An 18,038-nucleotide genomic window follows, 5' to 3' on the forward strand; every position below is an offset into this window, starting at 1 on the left:
GAGCAAAACCAGCCAGTAAATATTTTATCTGCCCCCTTCTGAAAATGTGCAACACAACAGTGGGCTAATTTACATAAAGACCCTCACATACACCACTTTCACAAACTGAATTTCTTCACGCATTGATATGAGAAAGTACAATTTTTATTAGCGGTCAATCTGAATGAACAGTTCAATACATTAAAATCAGAAATCATTTAAAAACAAAAAAAAGATGTGCCACTGTTGCCACAATGTGATCTTTCACCTTTGCTATAGATGTGCTTAGAGAAAAAGGTAAGTGAATTATTCAAGTGAATTTCAGTTGTGATTGTGCTCAAGGGCCTTAAACTTTGTGTTAGATTTCCACCAAAGTGCACAAAGGATGTGAAAAGGGAAAAATAAAACCCAAATCAGTCACTGCTCTTTAGCACCCTCATCCACTGCTCCTTGTCTGACCTGTGGCCAAAAGCAAACTTAATATGGACAGCTCCAAACAAGACAAGTACAGTCATCCCTGCACTATTTGCAAATTCCAACACCAGCAGACCACCCCTTGCAACTTACCTGTCCCAAGCTGTGAATTTGAGGGCTGATATAAAATGCTGAGAATGGTCAATTTTTCCACTGTTCCAATTTCAGATGATCCAGTATAATTTGGCACTCAAGTTTATTTTGAACAAAAACTACCAAATCTGAGTTGTCACTTTTGTTGTGCACTTTTTGGTCATTTATTACAAATGAATCCTAAAATCGGAGCGAGTTGTTCGCGTTTGCTGAGAGAATGTTGAAGTGAGTTGAGGAGCTTTAGACAAAAAGGTGGTGCTTTGCTGCAAATGTTTAAGTTATTTGAGGAGCTTCCTTTCAACCAAAGTGGTGCCTTGCCACTAATTATAAACCTATTGATTGGTTGGGGGGAATCAATCCTTCACAAACTTTCACACATCACAGCATGCCTCATAAACCTTATGCCAGGGATTAAAATGCTTTGGGATCACAACTATATTTACAAATTAAAATTATTAGTAGCCAATTCTAAGGATTGTTTTAATGAGCTCAGTCCCTTCCCAGGGGGATTACTGTACTCGCGAAACACTTCCACCCTTCAACCTTTCTTTTGTACCTGCTGTGTGCAACTAGTATCATGGCGGTTGCATGTCCAGTGTGACTTCGAGAGAGATGCAGCAGGAAGGATTCGGGCGGTAGACCATGAGCTCCAAGAGCTTCCGTCTTCAGAGATGCAACGCGCACGTATGTGGGGAACTTTGCATAGTCCTCCACCAGGAAGCGCTGCTCCCTGACATGAAAACCGAGATTTAGTCTTTGATCACAGTGGAAAATTACCAAGTACATCTCGCTTTACTTCTACAAGTACGGTACATTTGGCTTGATGCCACACGATAAGCAAGTACTTTTTTGAGGAGAGGATCAACAAGTCGTTGAAGAGGTGAAGGTAGATATTGGTGAGGGGCATTCTGGGGTTCGGGCCGGTCTCCACAGTCAGCAGGCTCAAGGGACCCTGGTGCACCAAAAAACGTCCGCTTATGACGAGAGGAATCGCCTGAAAGGTGGAAATGATATTTCTTTAGAATTATCCATCGTCTTGATATTAGCCATTGTTTGGGTCTCATTTTTTCTGGGGGAACCATGTTTTCTGGCTGCGCTAAGCTTTGACACTTCTGTATGTCTTTTTAGTTTTGCGAATTCATTGTACAGTACAACACAACCAATATCGGACAACGAAAAAACAGTCCAAGGATTATTATCCAGCCATTTTGATTCAAGCTTTGCAAATTGCCATAACCTTTTAGCAAGCAAAGTACTAAAAATAATAAAATTGCCTATCTCGGGTTTATTATTGCCCGCTCTGTCGAAAGGGCTCTCATGCATGAAAATGACCAATTCTTGAATGGAACAAAATTGCTCAACAGCAAACCAACAACTCAAGTACCCATTTTGAATTATCCTCCGGACACCAAACAGAAAAACGTTTCCCCTCAAAATTAAAAAATTGAGGTACGTTGTTTGTTATTCCAAGACCCCCCCCCCCTGCAAAAAAATAAAAAATCCTCCGGCCTATTCACAGTGTCTAAACGATGACTGCCATCTTTGGGCAAGTTGTAATATTACAACTTAAAACATTTCCCTGGGCATAAGGAAGGACCAGGTTGGGCTGTCAATAGAAAACAAAAACTGATGGCCATGGGTTGGGGCTGGGGGGGAAAAAAAAAATCAAAATACCCTATAGTTAGGATAGTCAGTTTGAGCACCCCCCCCCAAAAAAAATTTCCATCAAAAAATTTTTTTTTTCAATTGGGGAGAGGAGGGGGCATTGAAATAAATCCAATTCTGCAAAAAAGTTAAATTGTGAGTGCTGAGCCACGAGTATTCTGGGGTCCACTGTAATAGAGGAAACATGTTTCCACTCACCCCGCCGACAATAGTTTTGTCAGAACTGTTCCATGAAAATCTACATTGCAAACACAACCAATTATTTTGTTTCAAAATGTATTGTGGTGGCATGTATAAAAAAGTACCATACTTCTGAAACAAAGTGGGTTCTGTTGTTTCATCAGTCTGACAAAGAAAAATGAAGGGTAACCTTCAGTTTGCCAAAATCCAGCAGCATCTCAAGGGAGACCAGTTCCTCGATGACTTTCATTTTTTTGACGCCCTCGTTGCACTCAATCACGATCTGGCTCGAACAAAAATAAAGGATGTAATGAGCTGTGAATTTATTTTCATTTAATTGCATGGAATTAAAGAAACAGTACCCCGTGTATGGCCTCCTTGGCTTTGTGAAGATAGGACACGTCATCTGAATCCACTTCAGTCAGTTTTAGGATATTCTAAGAAAAAAATAGACATCTAGATTTATTAGGTACACGATCTTATTTTAAAAATGGTTTCAAAGTACTGCACACCATCATCAGTTTACAATTGGAGCACACATGATGCAAAAGCTCTCTTGGAATCATGTTGATTGAACTAAATTGCATTTTCACATAGTTCAATGTTTTGCAATGTAAAGGCTGTCTTGAATAAAGATTTTACAAGTGAACACATGTCAAAAGCAAATTACCTCCAGAATGAGCTTAATACGAGTGATTCTTTGGAAAGGAAGGACAAGGAAGGACTTAAGACGCTGTCTCTGGCACACCGGCTCGCCCTCGAGCTGCTCGAGACATGACACAAAGTCACGGTTCTGCTGCCTTGAGATGGAAGAAGAGCGATGAGGGCGAGTGCACATGGAACCGGCGGCAAAACACGGCACACTCACAACAGCTGATTGATAAGTGCCTCCTGGTACATCATGTTGGTAATGTAGGGCACGTAGTGGGTGCGGAAGGCGGGACAGTGGTCAAGTACAATGTCCCCAAGCTGGGATAAAAACACACTCTTGCCCAGGCGGCTCTCCAGGTCCATGAGAAACCTCAAATAAGAATATATTTTCAAAGAGGCAGCACAGATAGGCTCCATCTTACCCGTAAGGACAAACGGTCTTTAAACATACCGTATAAGAAGGTGTAAAGTGGCATCGCTCTTACTTTTCACTTGCCGCTTTAATGTGACGGACGTTGGAGAACAAAGTATGGTGCTCCATCTGGGACAAGGTGTGCTTGAGGGCCTTGGAAGAGTAGAAGTGATCCACAGCAACGCCCAGGCTCCTCAAGTAAGATGCCTCGGAGCTGATCAACTCAAACATTGACTGCATGAGTTGATCAGAAAGTTGAGTTGATCAGAAAGGGAAAAAAGTATTGGAAATTTAGTGATAAGCAACCAAATATACAAAAAAAAATGTTCAGTTGCTTCACTGACTCCCATTTATATCTGATTAAAATACCGTAAATAAAAAATAGCAAGTGAGAGAGAGTCGTTTTGAGTGAAAATGCCCTCGGACTGTTACTTTAATATCAATTCATTCATTTTCTATGGCGCTTATCCTCATTAGTGTCTGGAGCCTATGCCAGTTGACATTTGGAGAGGCACATGTAGACAAACAAATCAATCCACGAGGAAGTAGAGGACGAACAAATACTACAAATTTAGAATCTCTGCTCCGACCCTGGACCGCACAACTGTGGCCGATGTGCAGACCATCCCCCACAAATCCCATCAGAAACCACTTAACCAAATTATATCTGTGAACAACGCCGCACCTCCTGAAGTCGAATCTGTCGGGCCGTCAGACTGCCGAGCAAGCCGGTAGCCTGTACCTCGTCCAGGTCTTGCCACAGTGTGCACGGCGCCACGCGAATCACGCGACGATCCGGAGAAGCGGGTGAGGTTGACCCACGTGAGCTCTGTGGAGGGGACTCTTGGTGACTGAGACGGGACTGCAGACACTGCAGGTACTGGGGGGCAATCAGTTCAGACAGAGAGGTCTTTGTGTTGAGCCTCTGGAGGTCATCTCTGACCGCCTGTACACAATAGTCCTGGTAGAGGGGGCCTACACATTCAAAAATGTAAGTCATTTGAAAGAATATTACCAATATTCTTCAATGAAACATTTAATTAAAAAAATAAGTGGTACCACTATTAGTTTACAAAAATTCAATCACTACACCAGTAAAACGTAACATCCATTTTCTATATCCAGCCACCTATTTTCAAACGGCTTCATCCTCACACGGATCGCGGGCGCGCTGGAGCCTATTCCAGCAGGCGGTGTACACCCAGAATCGGTTGTCAGCCAATATGCAGGGGTCACATTGAATAACAACCGTTCGCGCTCACACTCACACCCAAGGACAATTTAGAGTGTTCCCTTAACCTGCAACATACAGTATGTTTTTGGAATGTGGGAGGAACCCGGAGAAAACTCACGCAGACACGGGGAAACATGCAAAGTCCACACAGGAAGGACGAAGCCGGAATCTAACCCTGCACTTCTGCACTGTGAAGTGGGCGTGCTAATCATTCGCTCACCGTGTAGCTCAACAATTGAGTAAAGGCTTCTTGCTACTATGTGAGGCTGTACAATACGGAACTACACTTACATTCGTGAATGTACTTTGAGTGGAAGGACACAAAGGCCTGTCGCTGCTGCTGCTGCTCCTCGTCGTCCTCCTGCACAGGCCTGGAGGCGCAATTAGTTTAAATGCCATCCCATATAGGTCTACTACAGTCTTTTCACAACACCTTACTCTTCTTCTGTGGTATCCTGATCTTCTGGATGAAAAGAAGGAGACTTGTTTTCTTCATGTCCAGGAGTCCAAAATAACTTTGGCATGGAATGCATTTTCCCAAAATTCCACATTCCCATCGCAACCGACTTCATGGCTGTTGATATGTCTAATAAAGGAGGACTAAAAGACAGTTGATTAGGATTAAAAGCTTTTTCCTCCCACAACAGTATATATGAAATTGTTCATGTACATAGCTGGCAAATGCATCATATTCCTGTGCTTTATTTCCTAGCCTGGGAGGCAACACTTCATCACCAAATTACTTTGTGTACTTGTCAATTCGTGTAGCGTTTGGCTTTAGCCACATGGGCTTCAACAGTAAGAGCTCACTGCCTTGGGGCGCCTGTCGCTAAAACCCAAACTGTGGCAGTTATTCATTTTTTTGGGGGGGGGGGGGGGGGGGTAGAATCTTTCTGGATTTGGAATGACACCTCTGCATGTGGCACATACAGTAGACGCGTTGCCACAAATATCCCGCACAACCCCTGTCGACAACTTAGCTGGATATTTGAGCAAGTACTGCTTATCGTTAACACTGCACCTCTGCTCATCTTTAAGCTTTAACATGGTGCTTCTCTGTAGGCTTGACTTCTTTATTACGAACACATCTATATTCTAAAAATACCCTGTCATTTGGATGCAACTTTACACCCCACCCATAATAGTAAATCCAGCTTTCCTTGCCATGATCGGGTGGGAGGGAAAACAAAACAAAACAGCATTTCGGAATTTACAAGTGCACAAAAATGGTAAAAATAAAATAAAATATTCAAATATACCACTCGAGGGCAATTTACACCATGTAGTGGTTTTGTTTTTACAGTATTTGCTTAAAAAAACAAAAGCTTAAGAGTTGAGCTGCGACTAATCAGCATCAATTTGTGACAGCAGGGCTCATATGTGAAAGACAAAAAAAAATGTCCGCAGAGACGAAACTTTCTCAAGGAGTTTTCATTTAATGCTGTCAAAACGCAAATTTGATCAGGGTTTGCAAGTTTGCAACCCCCCACTCCCAAACACCACTTAAGGTCTTACCTGTGATTCTGACTCGATTCCATCGGGCCACTTAAAGATTCTTCCGGGTTCAAGACCAGCACATCAGGCTCCTCCGTTGTCGTGGTCATAGTAAGAAACCGGGACTTAAGGTTATTCTCTTCTCCTGCCCAAGTGCCTTCAAAGTAAGCAAGCAGTTGAGCGAAGACGTCTTCACCTATTCCGCAGCTGCTGCTGGCTTGGTCGGTGCTGTCCAGGTCAGCCATTTTGCCTTCAGAGCGACCACTGTCCCTCTGATTAAATGGCATGTCAATCAAAAATCGCACAGCACGTGCGATGAGTTTTTAAAGTTATCCAATCGACCTACATTTGAGATTGTACTTGTTTCATGCCTTTTAACTTTTAAAAAGACTACACAAACACAGAGTATACAAATACTAATCTCGGTTTTATTTGTAATTCAAAATCGCATACAAGATAAAAGAAAATAAACCAAAACATTGTATGCCAGATGACTCTGATGACGCCATGTGATACAAGTTGACTCGTAAATTTTATTCCATGTTCTCAGACAGAACAGAAAAAAGAATGCACATAAAAATATGTGCACCCGTCTTAATATGACACACAAAATAAATGGACAACATACATTTTTTAAAAAGCCATAAAATTCGATATTTATGTCCAATGTTATTTGTGCACTAATTTTTGGTAGATTTGTAAACTTGTTTAATCTGCTGTATTGTGGCAACATTTTGAGAGAATTTACAGATGCTCTTACAACGGTAACACTTGGTACACAAACATTTAAGAAAATAAGAAAAGGCAATTTTGATGCCAAAAAATAAATAAACCAATCAATAAATTGTAGTAATCACCTTAAGCAAGATAAACACTGTCTTAATTTGAGTATTGTCCAATCAAGATCAGACTGCTTATTATATGTCTGAAAGATAATATGGGGTGTTAAGTGATTTTTCCTGCTCATTCTTCACAAAAATGGTCAGGGCTGACAATAAGAGTGATGTACACACTAAACAATAATCACGCCGAAGTGGAGCATTGTCTATCCCCTTGCGATCAAATTCTACAAAGATCTGATTTTCTGATGGCTCGAAAAGATTATCCGATCATCCAGTGGGCATGGTGGCATTAGGAGTGATTTTTCGTCCCCAATTAACTCGTAAAACAAACCTCCCAATAAGCAGGAAAAATGTATTTACAGTATTTTCTCTGCCTTGCAATCAAAGTCAGCAGTGGCTCGATGATGAGATGGCTTTGAAATATCTTATGGTGTGGGATGTTTTGAATTATTCCTTCCCAGCATGCTTGGAAAACTCTCAGTAACCGACAATCATAAGTGTTAAAACCTGTTCAATATTTTACGATCGCGGATCCTTGTGTGGTGTCAACACTGGTATATCTAGCCTGAGTCATGGACTCTGAGATCGTGACGAATGATGGTCAATCTTGAGAGTCACTTTCTTCTTCTAATCTTTATTGTTTGTATTCTCCGGCAGTTTGGATGTCTGACGGCACCATGCTGCCACTCACTGGGCGGCCTTGAGACTAAGACAGACAGAGTGAAAGAGACTCACGATTGTCTGTGGTGTGCCATGTTGGGCATCTAGAGCCGTAATCACACAATTGTCAATTTTTTTCCCCCCGTCATGTTGGGTCTCTTACAATTTAAAAAAAAAAAAAAGTTTGTACCCTGCTTCAGGATAACAAAGGGTAGGCCGTACCTTTTTTGGGTTCAACAATAAATGATATAGGGGTCATGGTTGGATGACGAAAGAAAACAAAATCAATTTATAATAGAAAAAGCCCCTTAAAATCATTGAGGTGGATGCTCGCCGGAGATGTCGGCATGCAAATACCCACCACAAATATCCGCTATGTCAAGAAAAACGATAATCAGTACAGTGCGACAGCATATCCCTGTTAAGACATGTTCCCTTCCAAGAGGGGCACGAGACATGTGGATCAAAAACCAAGAGCATAAAAGGAGACAAGACTTTGGTGGGGGGCAGGCTCTCAGTCTTAGGTGGGCACAGTGATTCTGCGGGCCAGGAGCACAAGCAGAGCCAGCTCCACGACCCCGTGCGCCTGCTCTAGAGCCTCTGTAGCATCGCGAGCAGAAAAACCTGCAGCCTGGATTCTCTGAATGTGTTCGGCTGGGAATTGTTCTGTAAAGGTTACGGGCAGGAGGGAGGCGGATGTGCCAGAAACAAGACTGTCCGGGGTGTTTGTGTCAGAGACTCGTCCATGCACATCCCCGTTCCCGTGCTCCCCTTCTGGGGGTTCCCTGAAGCCCCCGTCACACTTTGGAGAACTTGCTGACTCAGGATTATAAATGCTGGGGCCTCTGGCTTCCGCTGGAGGCTTCGGAGGATTTGCCGACTCTGGATTATAAATGCTGGGGTCTCTGGCTTCATCAGGGGACTCTGGAGGACTCACTGACTTGGGATGATAAATGTTGGAGTCTCTGGCTTTGGATGAAGACTCCAGAGCTCCCTCCGAAAAGTCTGCCCCTTCTCTCTCTGGGGGGCCCTCGCAAGCAACAGCTGGTTTGGCTTTGGCATTGCTTGGTTCTGGTCTAATTCGTGTTGGAACCTCCTCTTCGGAATGCGTTGAGGGGTGGGGGGCGCCACACTTGTTGGACAGCAGTAGTTCATGGAGCTCCAAGAGAGCAGCGGCCAGAGACGGAATGCCGTCGGAGCCCTCAGGCTGATCCCTGCATGAGGAGTCCATTTCGACAGAGTCCAGCTGGCAAGGATTCATCATTTCGGACCCAGCTGCCTCATGCTCCATGGGCTGACTGTGTTCTACTTCTGAATAGGGGAGGTTGGAAATGTTCTCCGCCTCAGATGGTTCCGTAGTTTCCTTCTCACCAGCCTCTGGACCCTGGAGGTCTTCACCTGGCTGACCGGGTGCCAGGGCTTCTCCTACAGAGACAGTACGATCTTCCAGAGGGGGATGCTTGATTTGATCCTGCTCTATAGGCAGATGAGGCTCCTGGAGGCCCAGTTGGTCTGGCCCAGAGGCCTGCTCCACAGGGACCTGGGTGGACTCTGAGCAAACCGAGTCAGGGTTCTGGGGATGGGCGCTTGAGGACATTTGGTCTGAGGCTGTGGGTAGTGACAATGTCGGTGGCTGCGGTGAGGTAGTCTGTCCGTCTGCAGTGGGGTTTTTTTGAGGGGGGTGGAGGGTTACAGATGACACAACCAAACGTGAGATGGTGGAGCCTCGTTGAAAGCTATCAAGAAGTCACAACACTTCTCTTTCCGTTGTTTACATTACATCCTTATTCCAATTGATTTTTCCCCCCCATTCAAAATACTACACACAACCCCCACTAAATACAACATGTTTTTGGAGATTTACTTTGGAAATGTATTAATTGTGGGGACTTACTGGATAAAGAGAGAGAGAGAGAGAGAGAGAGAGAGAGAGAGAGAGAGATATTGTTGGTTGGTTGGTTGATGGTTTGTTGTGTGGACAACTGACGAATAGTGGAAAAAGTAAAGCACTGTGGACACTTTCCAGGTGCACTGTACAGGCGTTAACACAAACAGTGGAAACTCAACCGATAATGTCCACTAAAGTCAAGTAAGTTCAAAGTGATGTCATGCACCATGGCACCTCTTGGTGCTGCGTTTGTTTGTTTTTGGGTGCGGGTCTTTTTTCTTTGGGTTATCTTCAACCACCATGAAGGTGTCGCTTGCAAGTGCATCAATGAATCAGGAGTGTTAAGAGAAGAACAAAAGGCAGCATGGCGTAGACGGGCGTCCCCATATTTTGTCCATGATCAAACGTGATAGGCTCCAGTTCAACCTTGAGCCAAATGAGGACAAGTGCTGGAGAACGTTTGGATGGGTCGAAAAGTTTCCGAAATCCAAATGAATTGGGTTTGATCTCAGAGAGTCCACTGTTTGTTTGCACATTCACTTAAGTTAGTTTCCTGGGCTTCTCTTGAATAAAAATGCAAAAATACACATAAAAAAATAGCAGCTCATGTGGCAAAAATCAAATCATAACCAAGGTGGTAAAGTAATATAGAAAGATGCAATGGACTGCAGCACTGGCAATGGCTATGGCTTCTGAGTTTTTGCAGTACCTGATTGTTTGGCCCCTCTCCAGCTGTCTCCATTTGCATCAGTGCTGTCCTGCTCAGGGGTTAAGGCGCACACCACACACATCATGCAGAGGGACGGAGAAAGTTAGCAGTGGCACACAAAACGTGCAGCAACCTAATCACACTTTTTTTTCTCTCGCATGTGTGTGTCTTTTTGCTGTTGCTGTACTACAAGGACCCTCTTGAGATGAGATCCTTTAAGCAATAAACAAGCCACAAACTACAAAACTGGTGTTAATAATAAACATATCATCTACTTCTGGTTTAATTGAATGACGTCGGCATAGCAGGCATTTTAGTACCCGGTAATTAGTTCAAGCATGTACCCAATATGTCAACATGGCTAATTAGCTCTCTGCTCATTATTTTCTCCTGAATAATTACGAAAATGGTTTGTTTTCCTCAAATTTGAATATGACTGATATCTAACTACCTTCGTAAACCCACCAACCCATGTATCTATCTATCTATCTATCTAGGCTGAGCGATAAGGCCTACAAGTAAAACTCAAGTTTTTCTTAAAAAAAAAAAAGTTAACATTACCGGTACTGATTTTAATTATTTTCCCCCTTAAAGTAATAGTAACTGTCCGTGTTTTATGTTATATGTTGTGTTTATTATTTTACTTTATGTTAACTGTTTGGTTAAGAGCTTTGTTGCAGCCGCAGCTGTTGTGAAAGCGCTATATAAATTAGGATGTATATATTGTATTGTAATAGCAGATGACAAAGATCTAATTCAAAGCAATTTTTTCTTTAGTTTTTTTCCTGCTTCTGGGATTTCCTTTAATTGGCCTGAGACTAAAGCTTTTAGGTGTTTTTTCCTTCTACTCAGCATTAACTTCAACTCAAATAATTTTTCTTTACAGATAATGTAAATAAATGTAGTAAATGTAAGCAATGTAATATTGGCACTTCTTTACACTGACTGTAAATATCAGTACATGTAAACAAATTCTTTGATAAAAAGTGTAAACTTGAGCTGTAATAATTTAACTTTTGTTTTTTTAAATCAAGTTTTAACATCATAAATGAGATATCAAACTCAGTTGCTTGGCATGTCCATGCCTGTTCTCATAAACCAAGGGCTCTTGTATCTCAGGTGATGATGGCATGACATGATCATGTGACGGCATGAATAAAGTTTATGCGGCCCATGCAATTGCCATTCTAACAGAGGGTGTAGGGTGTTGTGGGGGGGAGGGGGGGCTCAAAGAAAAATGAAACAAAAACAAGCCAATGGTAGCAGAGACCAAGCATACCGCTTTCATGTATGGACCGCTGAAGCGCTTCCGCGAGCTCCCGATCTGCTATCTCTTCGGGGCGGTTTTCCTCACGTCCTTCAGGCCCATAGGCCAGCCGGGCGCATTCAGGCAACTCGGCCTCGGACAAGAAGCGAGTCTCGGTGCCCGTTGTGCCGATGAGAAGCACGCTTTTCTTCAGGTCGATTGAGCACTACGAGACAATAAAGCCAAGTTAGCTTAGGGTTAAATTTTGCATCCTAAAATCGGGGATCGAGAGGCGAAGACAGGTGGTTCGTACCTGGTGTCTCTTGAGCATGTCCAGACCAAGCAGCATGTCCATCGGCTGGTCCTCCAAAATGGAGAAAGAACAGGGAAGAAAGTCCCCTTCAATCTGGACCTGAGCTGCATGGACACAAGCGACACATCATGCATGTCAGCATGTGACGGAGTATTGTACAGTCTTTCTCATCGAAGGACTGCACCCAAAAACACCCACCCAAATGAACCCTGCCAATGATCTTTTGCGTGCCAACGCCCTTTGCGATGCCTGCCCAGCGGCGATCTACTAATCGCATGATGTTGCAGCGGTCCGCACAGGCTTGGCTCATGATGGTCATTTGGGCACCTGAGAGCAAAACGAAAGACCTCTTGTTAAAAATATAAAGATACATAAGATGAATTCTGATTGTACACTACAGGGTAGGGCTCAATGATTTCAGGAAAAAAATGGAATGGCGATTTTTCGGACAGATACTGTGTTGCAGTCAACAATTTTCTTCAAATTACTCAACTCAACTGTATTTATAGAGCAATTTCAAACAGCCATCGCTGCACACAAAGTGCTGTGCATGGAGCAACTGATATATACAACAGTAAAGCAACAAATCAGTAACAAAGACGGTAGAAAGCACCGAACAGCAAAACCAAAACCAAATCTGAGTCATGGTGAGTCAAATGCCAACGAATACAAGTGAGTTTTGAGGCGCGTTTTAAAGATGGGCAGCGAGGTGGCTTGCCGAATGTTCAGTGGGAGGTCATTCCAGAGAGAGAGACCGGCAACGGAAAAGGCTCCATCCCCTCTGAGCTAAATGCAAGGACACCTGAGAGGCTGTTAGTGCATGGCAGTCCTTTTTCAAGGTTTTAAACTGGTTCAATGAAGCAAGACCTACTTGCTTGTCATCACGCGTGCATGGAAATAAAGTTTTGTAAAGACGTTTTAAGTTTAGTTTTAACAGTGTATGTGAAATTTTTTTTAACCAAAAATGTTTTACATTTATATTAATGTACATGTTCTTTGCACATAAACGTAAGATTATATGTAAATATTTTTTCTACATTTCTGTCAGAGACTTAACTGCTTCAAACGGAAATGGAGGGTTTCGTGATGTGGCCTGGAATTCATATCATGGTATTATTTGGAATTTCTTTACAGTAATGTTGACTGTAAAAGTGTCAAAAAATATATATATTTCTGGATGGTTAATTCTAATGTGAAAGTTTTCATGTCAACATGTCTTTTTATGTCATTAAATCAATCCGACAACTAAAGAACATAGTCCCTTACCAAAGCTAAAATTATTAAAGAAAAGATTTAGAATCATTTTGAGATGATTATTGTTTAGATCTAAAACTCGGTCCAATAGGTTACTTTGTGGTGCAAATAATTTGCTTGTAAATGACTGAGCGATTCAGGAAAGCTCGTTTTTATACCCACTCATGGCAAAAAATGCATGAAATCTTTTAGAACTTTGACCAAACAAGAATTACCTGAGTCCACAAAAGCTTTCACAGGGTGCCCGTTGACTTTGCAGTTAATGTAGAGCATAACAACCTGCCCGAAGCTTTCTGGGGCCTCCTCCATTGCAATGGTCATATTTTCTTCAACATTGTGCTGCCTGGAACGTGTTGAGCGAAAATAAAAACAGACTATAACCTGCTTCTGCGCATTCGTATTTGTTTTCTTGACATTGACAATGGGAAAATAAAAACACGAGTAAACCTGATATCCTCCTCGATCTTTGCCTGCGCTTCCAAATCGAAAGGATCGGCAGTCAGCAGTCGGATTCGCTCTTGCTCCCGCTTGGCTCGATCCTGCTGTTGCTCCAGCAGCACTTTGGTGAAACGCTCTGAAAACAGAACATTTACACCAACATCAGCTGATGCCATACACAGTAGAACACAGCAGGCAGTGATGCAGTAAGGCAGTGGCCGATGTTACAGCCTGACAGGTTGAGAACCGTGAGCAAAAATATCACAGTATCACGGTTTTAAAATGACAGCTCTTAATGTCCTCTTTTGAAATATTAAGGAAAAGAAAAACACATTTTTCCCCATTGACCACAATCAATTTGATTTTTAAACAATAATACAATATAAAGAAATGTTTCCTCTAGTAAGCTAAACCAAAACAATAACTATGAACATTCTTTTTCTCTTAATTCTTCTGAGTTAGCCACAACGTCCCATGACTGGTGAATGTGGTGGTGGTATGTTGTGGTATGTTTAGTTTAGAACAGACCTGTGAGGCTACTCACACTGGATACACCGTGTTCCAAGTCAGAGCGCCGAGAGTGCGGTCTGGCACCCCTTTTTGGAGCACTCTGAATAACCAAACTGCACATTTGAGCAACGCTCTGAGTTTCTGAACGACTGGACGTTCAGAAACGCATTGCACGTTCTATCATATTTAACACAGAGTCATAAATGTGATAACGGCCCGGAAAGTAGTAATAGGTATTTTTTTACAAGCTTGAAATATGATAATGTGTACACCATTTGCTTTTGAGCAGCTAAGAGATGTTTTCATTATGTGGCTTTGTCCCTAATTACTGAAAACAGTTAGGGCTCACTGTATGTCATATCAGCAGTTTTATCTACCAAGATCTCCGCTCAGCAAAGCCTCAGCAAGTGGTGGGTTTCGCTCTTTCAGGAGCGAGAGTTCATGTGGATTGGACAGGAGCATCTGCTGGAGTAAGGCGGGGTCGTCAAGCCCCTGAGAAGAGGAGCCGCGAAAGGCCGGGAGGTTAAGGTTGGAGGGCTGCGCACTGCGCTGTGGCTGTTGCTGAGGTGGTGGTAGTTGCTGCTGCTGCGGCGGCTGGTGTTGCTGCTGCTGCTCCGGCTGCTGCGGCGGTGCGGCCTGTTGTTGCCGCGGCCTGATGATACTATGAGAAGCGTTTGAAGTCGAGGCGCCAGGGACTGTGATGGAACGAAAGTCGATATGGGGCAGACCTACAAGGTGAAGAGGAGGAAAGTTAGTAGGTTAAAAAGATTTGACAACAACAAAGGCTTGATTACCAAAAAGATAAGAATAAAAACATATGGGGTCCTCGGTTCCTCGGTTTTTATTCCTGCCACAGCGGCATTACCCAAATTTGTACGCACATAATTGGGAATGCCCCATAGTCTGCTAAACTACACTAATGCAAAGTACATTTTTTGGCTAGGATGTGAGTTAAACCATTCCACACGGCACCTTGCTCAGTAAGAAAGGGTCGCACAGCAGCACGGACTAACGACGGCAGTCTGGTTGCCAGTCTGCTCATATTTGGAAGCATTGACATAGCAGCACCGGGAAGTAAAAACAGAGACTTTTACCTGTGGTTTAGGTGGGAGGTTGACCAGACCTTGACACGATGAGCAAAAGCAAGGCTTATTTTAAGCCGAAGGATATGACACATAAAAATAATGGCTTGGCGGAAACTTGTAAAGGGTGATCTGTGCATGAGCAAAAATCCCACAAAGACGACATTGAGGTATATTTCAGGCTAAGCAAGGAGCAGTGTCTTCTTAGACACGTCAGTCTAAAAGCTTGGGACACTGAGACACCACATTTATGAAGCAATCCTCATGTCGATACACGTAAAATTGTCATCCAAAATAGCACTAAATCACTCCACCAGCTCCTCTCCTAGTGTAAATTAACATATTCTCATAAATTACATGACATGTGCTCACCTGAGAAGGCAGTCTGAGTGGGTGGTGGCCTTCTGTCGGCTTGTCTGAGGACCACCACGTCTCCATCCGTCACACCGTAGGTCCCCAAGGCACGAGTTGGGTCTTTTAGGGGCTGCTCTACATAGGAGATCTTAAAAAAGAAGAATAAAAAGATTGTAAACACACAGCAACCAACCACAACAGTACGGCCACCTTTAACATCTATTAAGTTGTATGGAAAACGTTTATTATTGTGGTTGTGCAGGGACTAATAGTGTGGAACTGCACTGCACCATACACAGACTCGCTCCTAGAGCTAAAAGAGGCAACCGCAATATTAGAAGCAGCTCTTGGTATGATGCAATCCAATTCTACATGGCTCCAGTCTAAACCATTGTGCAACCACAATAAATCAACTGAGATGGCACAACTTGAGACAACCGGGCGTCATCAGTTTTCGACGGAACCGACATATGTTTCAAATCATTTCAAGTGCAACTGTATATAGGGCTTGCAATAGTAGGAGAACACAGTTCAATGTTTACAGATTATTGCAAGGAAATGTATCCTTTTATAATTTTTTTAAATAAATTAAACACACATACACACACTCACGGTTTCAGATACAGTAATGGATGGGGGGATGTTACGAAGTGCCCCCCCCCCCCAAAAAAAGAAATCATGTTTGAAAATGCCTTACTTTGATTATACAAAGATAAGCAGTCTGCTTTCATGAAACGGTCCCGAAACCAGAGAATATTCACTGTAGGGAGGCTGAAATCCCAGGATTTTGATAATGGCTGTGAATGATTCATTGAATTATCAAAATAGTTGACAATTAATCAATTGTGACTCCTATTGGGCAATATCTGAATTTGCATAATCAAATTTAATAGTTTGTCTATTTGGTGACCATGCTCTGGTTTACGGGAGTAACAGTTTTTCACCAGTTACTAAGCACAGGAATATGGTAGTTTTGTATCTCTCCACGAATACTTTCTATTAAAGCACTACTATATGGAGCACTAATTTTTACTTTAACTTGGGGAATATTTTATTTCAAAGTAACAGAACGTTTTCGCCCCAAACGTTTCCTTCATATCCCTTTATTTTAATGGCAAACATTAAACCTCGGACCCACAAATAGGCCACCTGTTTATAACGCCGTATCGTGATGGTGTTGTTAAACCGTTAGCCTTCACCAGCAGATCTGCGCTTGTCTGACGTGAATCCCACGAAACATCGTTTCAACAACGTGATCCCCCCCCCCACCCCCACACACACACATATGTGAATGACACCCAATTGAGTACGTATTGTTACTAACGCTTCATAACAAATGGCCTATGGTTGGGGAATTTCAACGCTGCCTGCTTCCCAAAACGTAAGCAAAAGTATGATTCATGCTAGCAGAGCCGGTAGGGCTAACTAGCCAAATGCTATGCTAGCTCGGCGTCTGGAGCTAAACAGATCTTCGCCGCCGGGTGTCCTTACCTGAATTTCCCCCGCCGGGATTCCCGACTCGAGTTCACAAAGTGCCACAAAGTCTCTCAGTTCCAGCTCCGGGGACACATCGAGGGCGAATGTGGTTTCTGGGCGATCCCTCAGCGCGCAGAAAACGGTGACCAGCATCGCTTAATTTTGGAAGCAGAATCGGTTGGAAAACCGCTGCAACATAAAGGCACTCACTGCATTTCCTTTACTCACACATGCGAACGCCCCATGCTGATACTGGATTTGGGTCACTATCATGCAAATTTCACGCCGCGAGGCCGTCAAATGAAACGCGTGGAACTAAAATAAAAGTAATGAGTGTTGTCCACTTACTCAAAGGGGTGTGATGTGACAGCAAATCATTCAAAAACTCCAACATCAAGAAATGTTCTAATATTCGACCAGCGATGCCGTACCTCGCCCAGCTGGTTTTTACGACATGTCGTATGACGAGGTCTGAAGTCGTAACCATTTCCAAGCTCCATTCCGACCTATGACAGAACTATATTATCATGTCATAAGATGAAGACATTAAATTTTCATGACGTGTAGGAAATATGTTCAAGAAATAACATGCACATTATTATTTTTCACATATTTGATCTCAGAAAGAATTTAAACGTATTTTGTTATTATTATTCATTATTGACGCACAGAAGTTTGACTAACTCGAAATATTACACGCTTGAAGAAATGAAGCAGACTGATGCGCATCAATTTTAATCTTACAATGGAATGCCAAATACCAACAAACAACTAAGAGTGAATTTGACAAGAGCACCTCAGTATACAATAAAAAGAATATGACAATATAAAATATTTAGTGGTATATATTACATATATTTAATAAACCGCTCAGATAAACTGATAACACCTTTTGATGACTTATGGCGACAAATAAAATGACTTTAGAAGGGAAAACTGAATTATGGCCTGGATGAGACCGCATGTATCTTTACATGATCAGCATCATTTAGGCGCCTGATTAGTTCATGAAAAAGTATTTGATTTTCATTCATAGAAATATATTTACACCATCCCATGATATCATTAGCTAATTGATATCATT

The 18,038-nt window shown here is 42.6% G+C and overlaps 2 protein-coding genes across 4 annotated transcripts; both read right to left on the minus strand.

Moving 5' to 3' along the window:
- Positions 1-253: 253 nt before the first annotated feature.
- On the minus strand, positions 254-6,461 carry si:ch73-15b2.5 (rho guanine nucleotide exchange factor 19). The gene is made up of 12 exons (XM_052077356.1): positions 6,204-6,461; positions 5,127-5,288; positions 4,980-5,059; positions 4,140-4,429; positions 3,528-3,688; positions 3,260-3,412; positions 3,062-3,191; positions 2,754-2,828; positions 2,582-2,674; positions 1,392-1,540; positions 1,103-1,276; positions 254-438 (listed from the first exon to the last, which is right to left on the minus strand). The coding sequence occupies exons 1-12, from the start codon at positions 6,425-6,427 to the stop codon at positions 393-395; spliced, it is 1,737 nt and encodes a 578-aa protein (XP_051933316.1). The 5' UTR covers positions 6,428-6,461; the 3' UTR covers positions 254-392.
- Positions 6,462-6,590: 129 nt separating this feature from the next.
- Positions 6,591-17,442, minus strand: ddi2 (DNA-damage inducible protein 2). Of its 3 annotated transcripts, XM_052077355.1 has the most exons (11): positions 17,303-17,419; positions 16,970-17,109; positions 15,497-15,626; positions 14,420-14,770; positions 13,542-13,668; positions 13,310-13,437; positions 12,039-12,167; positions 11,841-11,944; positions 11,561-11,753; positions 10,282-10,330; positions 9,244-9,340 (listed from the first exon to the last, which is right to left on the minus strand). In XM_052077355.1, the coding sequence occupies exons 1-10, from the start codon at positions 17,346-17,348 to the stop codon at positions 10,320-10,322; spliced, it is 1,359 nt and encodes a 452-aa protein (XP_051933315.1). In that variant the 5' UTR covers positions 17,349-17,419; the 3' UTR covers positions 9,244-9,340; positions 10,282-10,319. The 3 variants fall into 3 exon arrangements, with proteins under 3 accessions (XP_051933314.1, XP_051933313.1, XP_051933315.1); XM_052077354.1 differs by lacking the exon at positions 10,282-10,330 and having other exon boundaries at positions 6,591-9,340; positions 16,970-17,143; positions 17,303-17,442; XM_052077353.1 differs by lacking the exon at positions 10,282-10,330 and having other exon boundaries at positions 6,591-9,340; positions 17,303-17,420.
- Between the last annotated feature and the right edge of the window lie 596 nt (positions 17,443-18,038).

This window comes from Hippocampus zosterae, chromosome 9, assembly GCF_025434085.1.
Source record: "Hippocampus zosterae strain Florida chromosome 9, ASM2543408v3, whole genome shotgun sequence".
Taxonomy (NCBI): Eukaryota; Metazoa; Chordata; class Actinopteri; order Syngnathiformes; family Syngnathidae; genus Hippocampus; species Hippocampus zosterae.

Bases quoted from the DNA above. Each gene is read 5' to 3' on its own strand.
- ddi2 (XM_052077353.1), bottom strand. From the start codon at position 17,348: ATGTTGGAGTTTTTGAATGATTTGCTGTCACATCACACCCCTTTGA. The intron at 11,754-11,840 runs GTACGAACCACC...ATTGTCTCGTAG, and splicing joins ACATGCTCAAGAGACACCAG to TGCTCAATCGACCTGAAGAA. The intron at 9,341-11,560 runs GTATGCTTGGTC...ACCCCACTGCAG, and splicing joins GCGGTCCATACATGAAAGCG to ACGGACAGACTACCTCACCG.
- si:ch73-15b2.5 (XM_052077356.1), bottom strand. From the start codon at position 6,427: ATGGCTGACCTGGACAGCACCGACCAAGCCAGCAGCAGCTGCGGAATA. The intron at 5,060-5,126 runs GTAAGGTGTTGT...TTGCGCCTCCAG, and splicing joins CAGGATACCACAGAAGAAGA to GCCTGTGCAGGAGGACGACG. The intron at 2,675-2,753 runs GTACTGTTTCTT...TGTTCGAGCCAG, and splicing joins CCAAGGAGGCCATACACGGG to ATCGTGATTGAGTGCAACGA.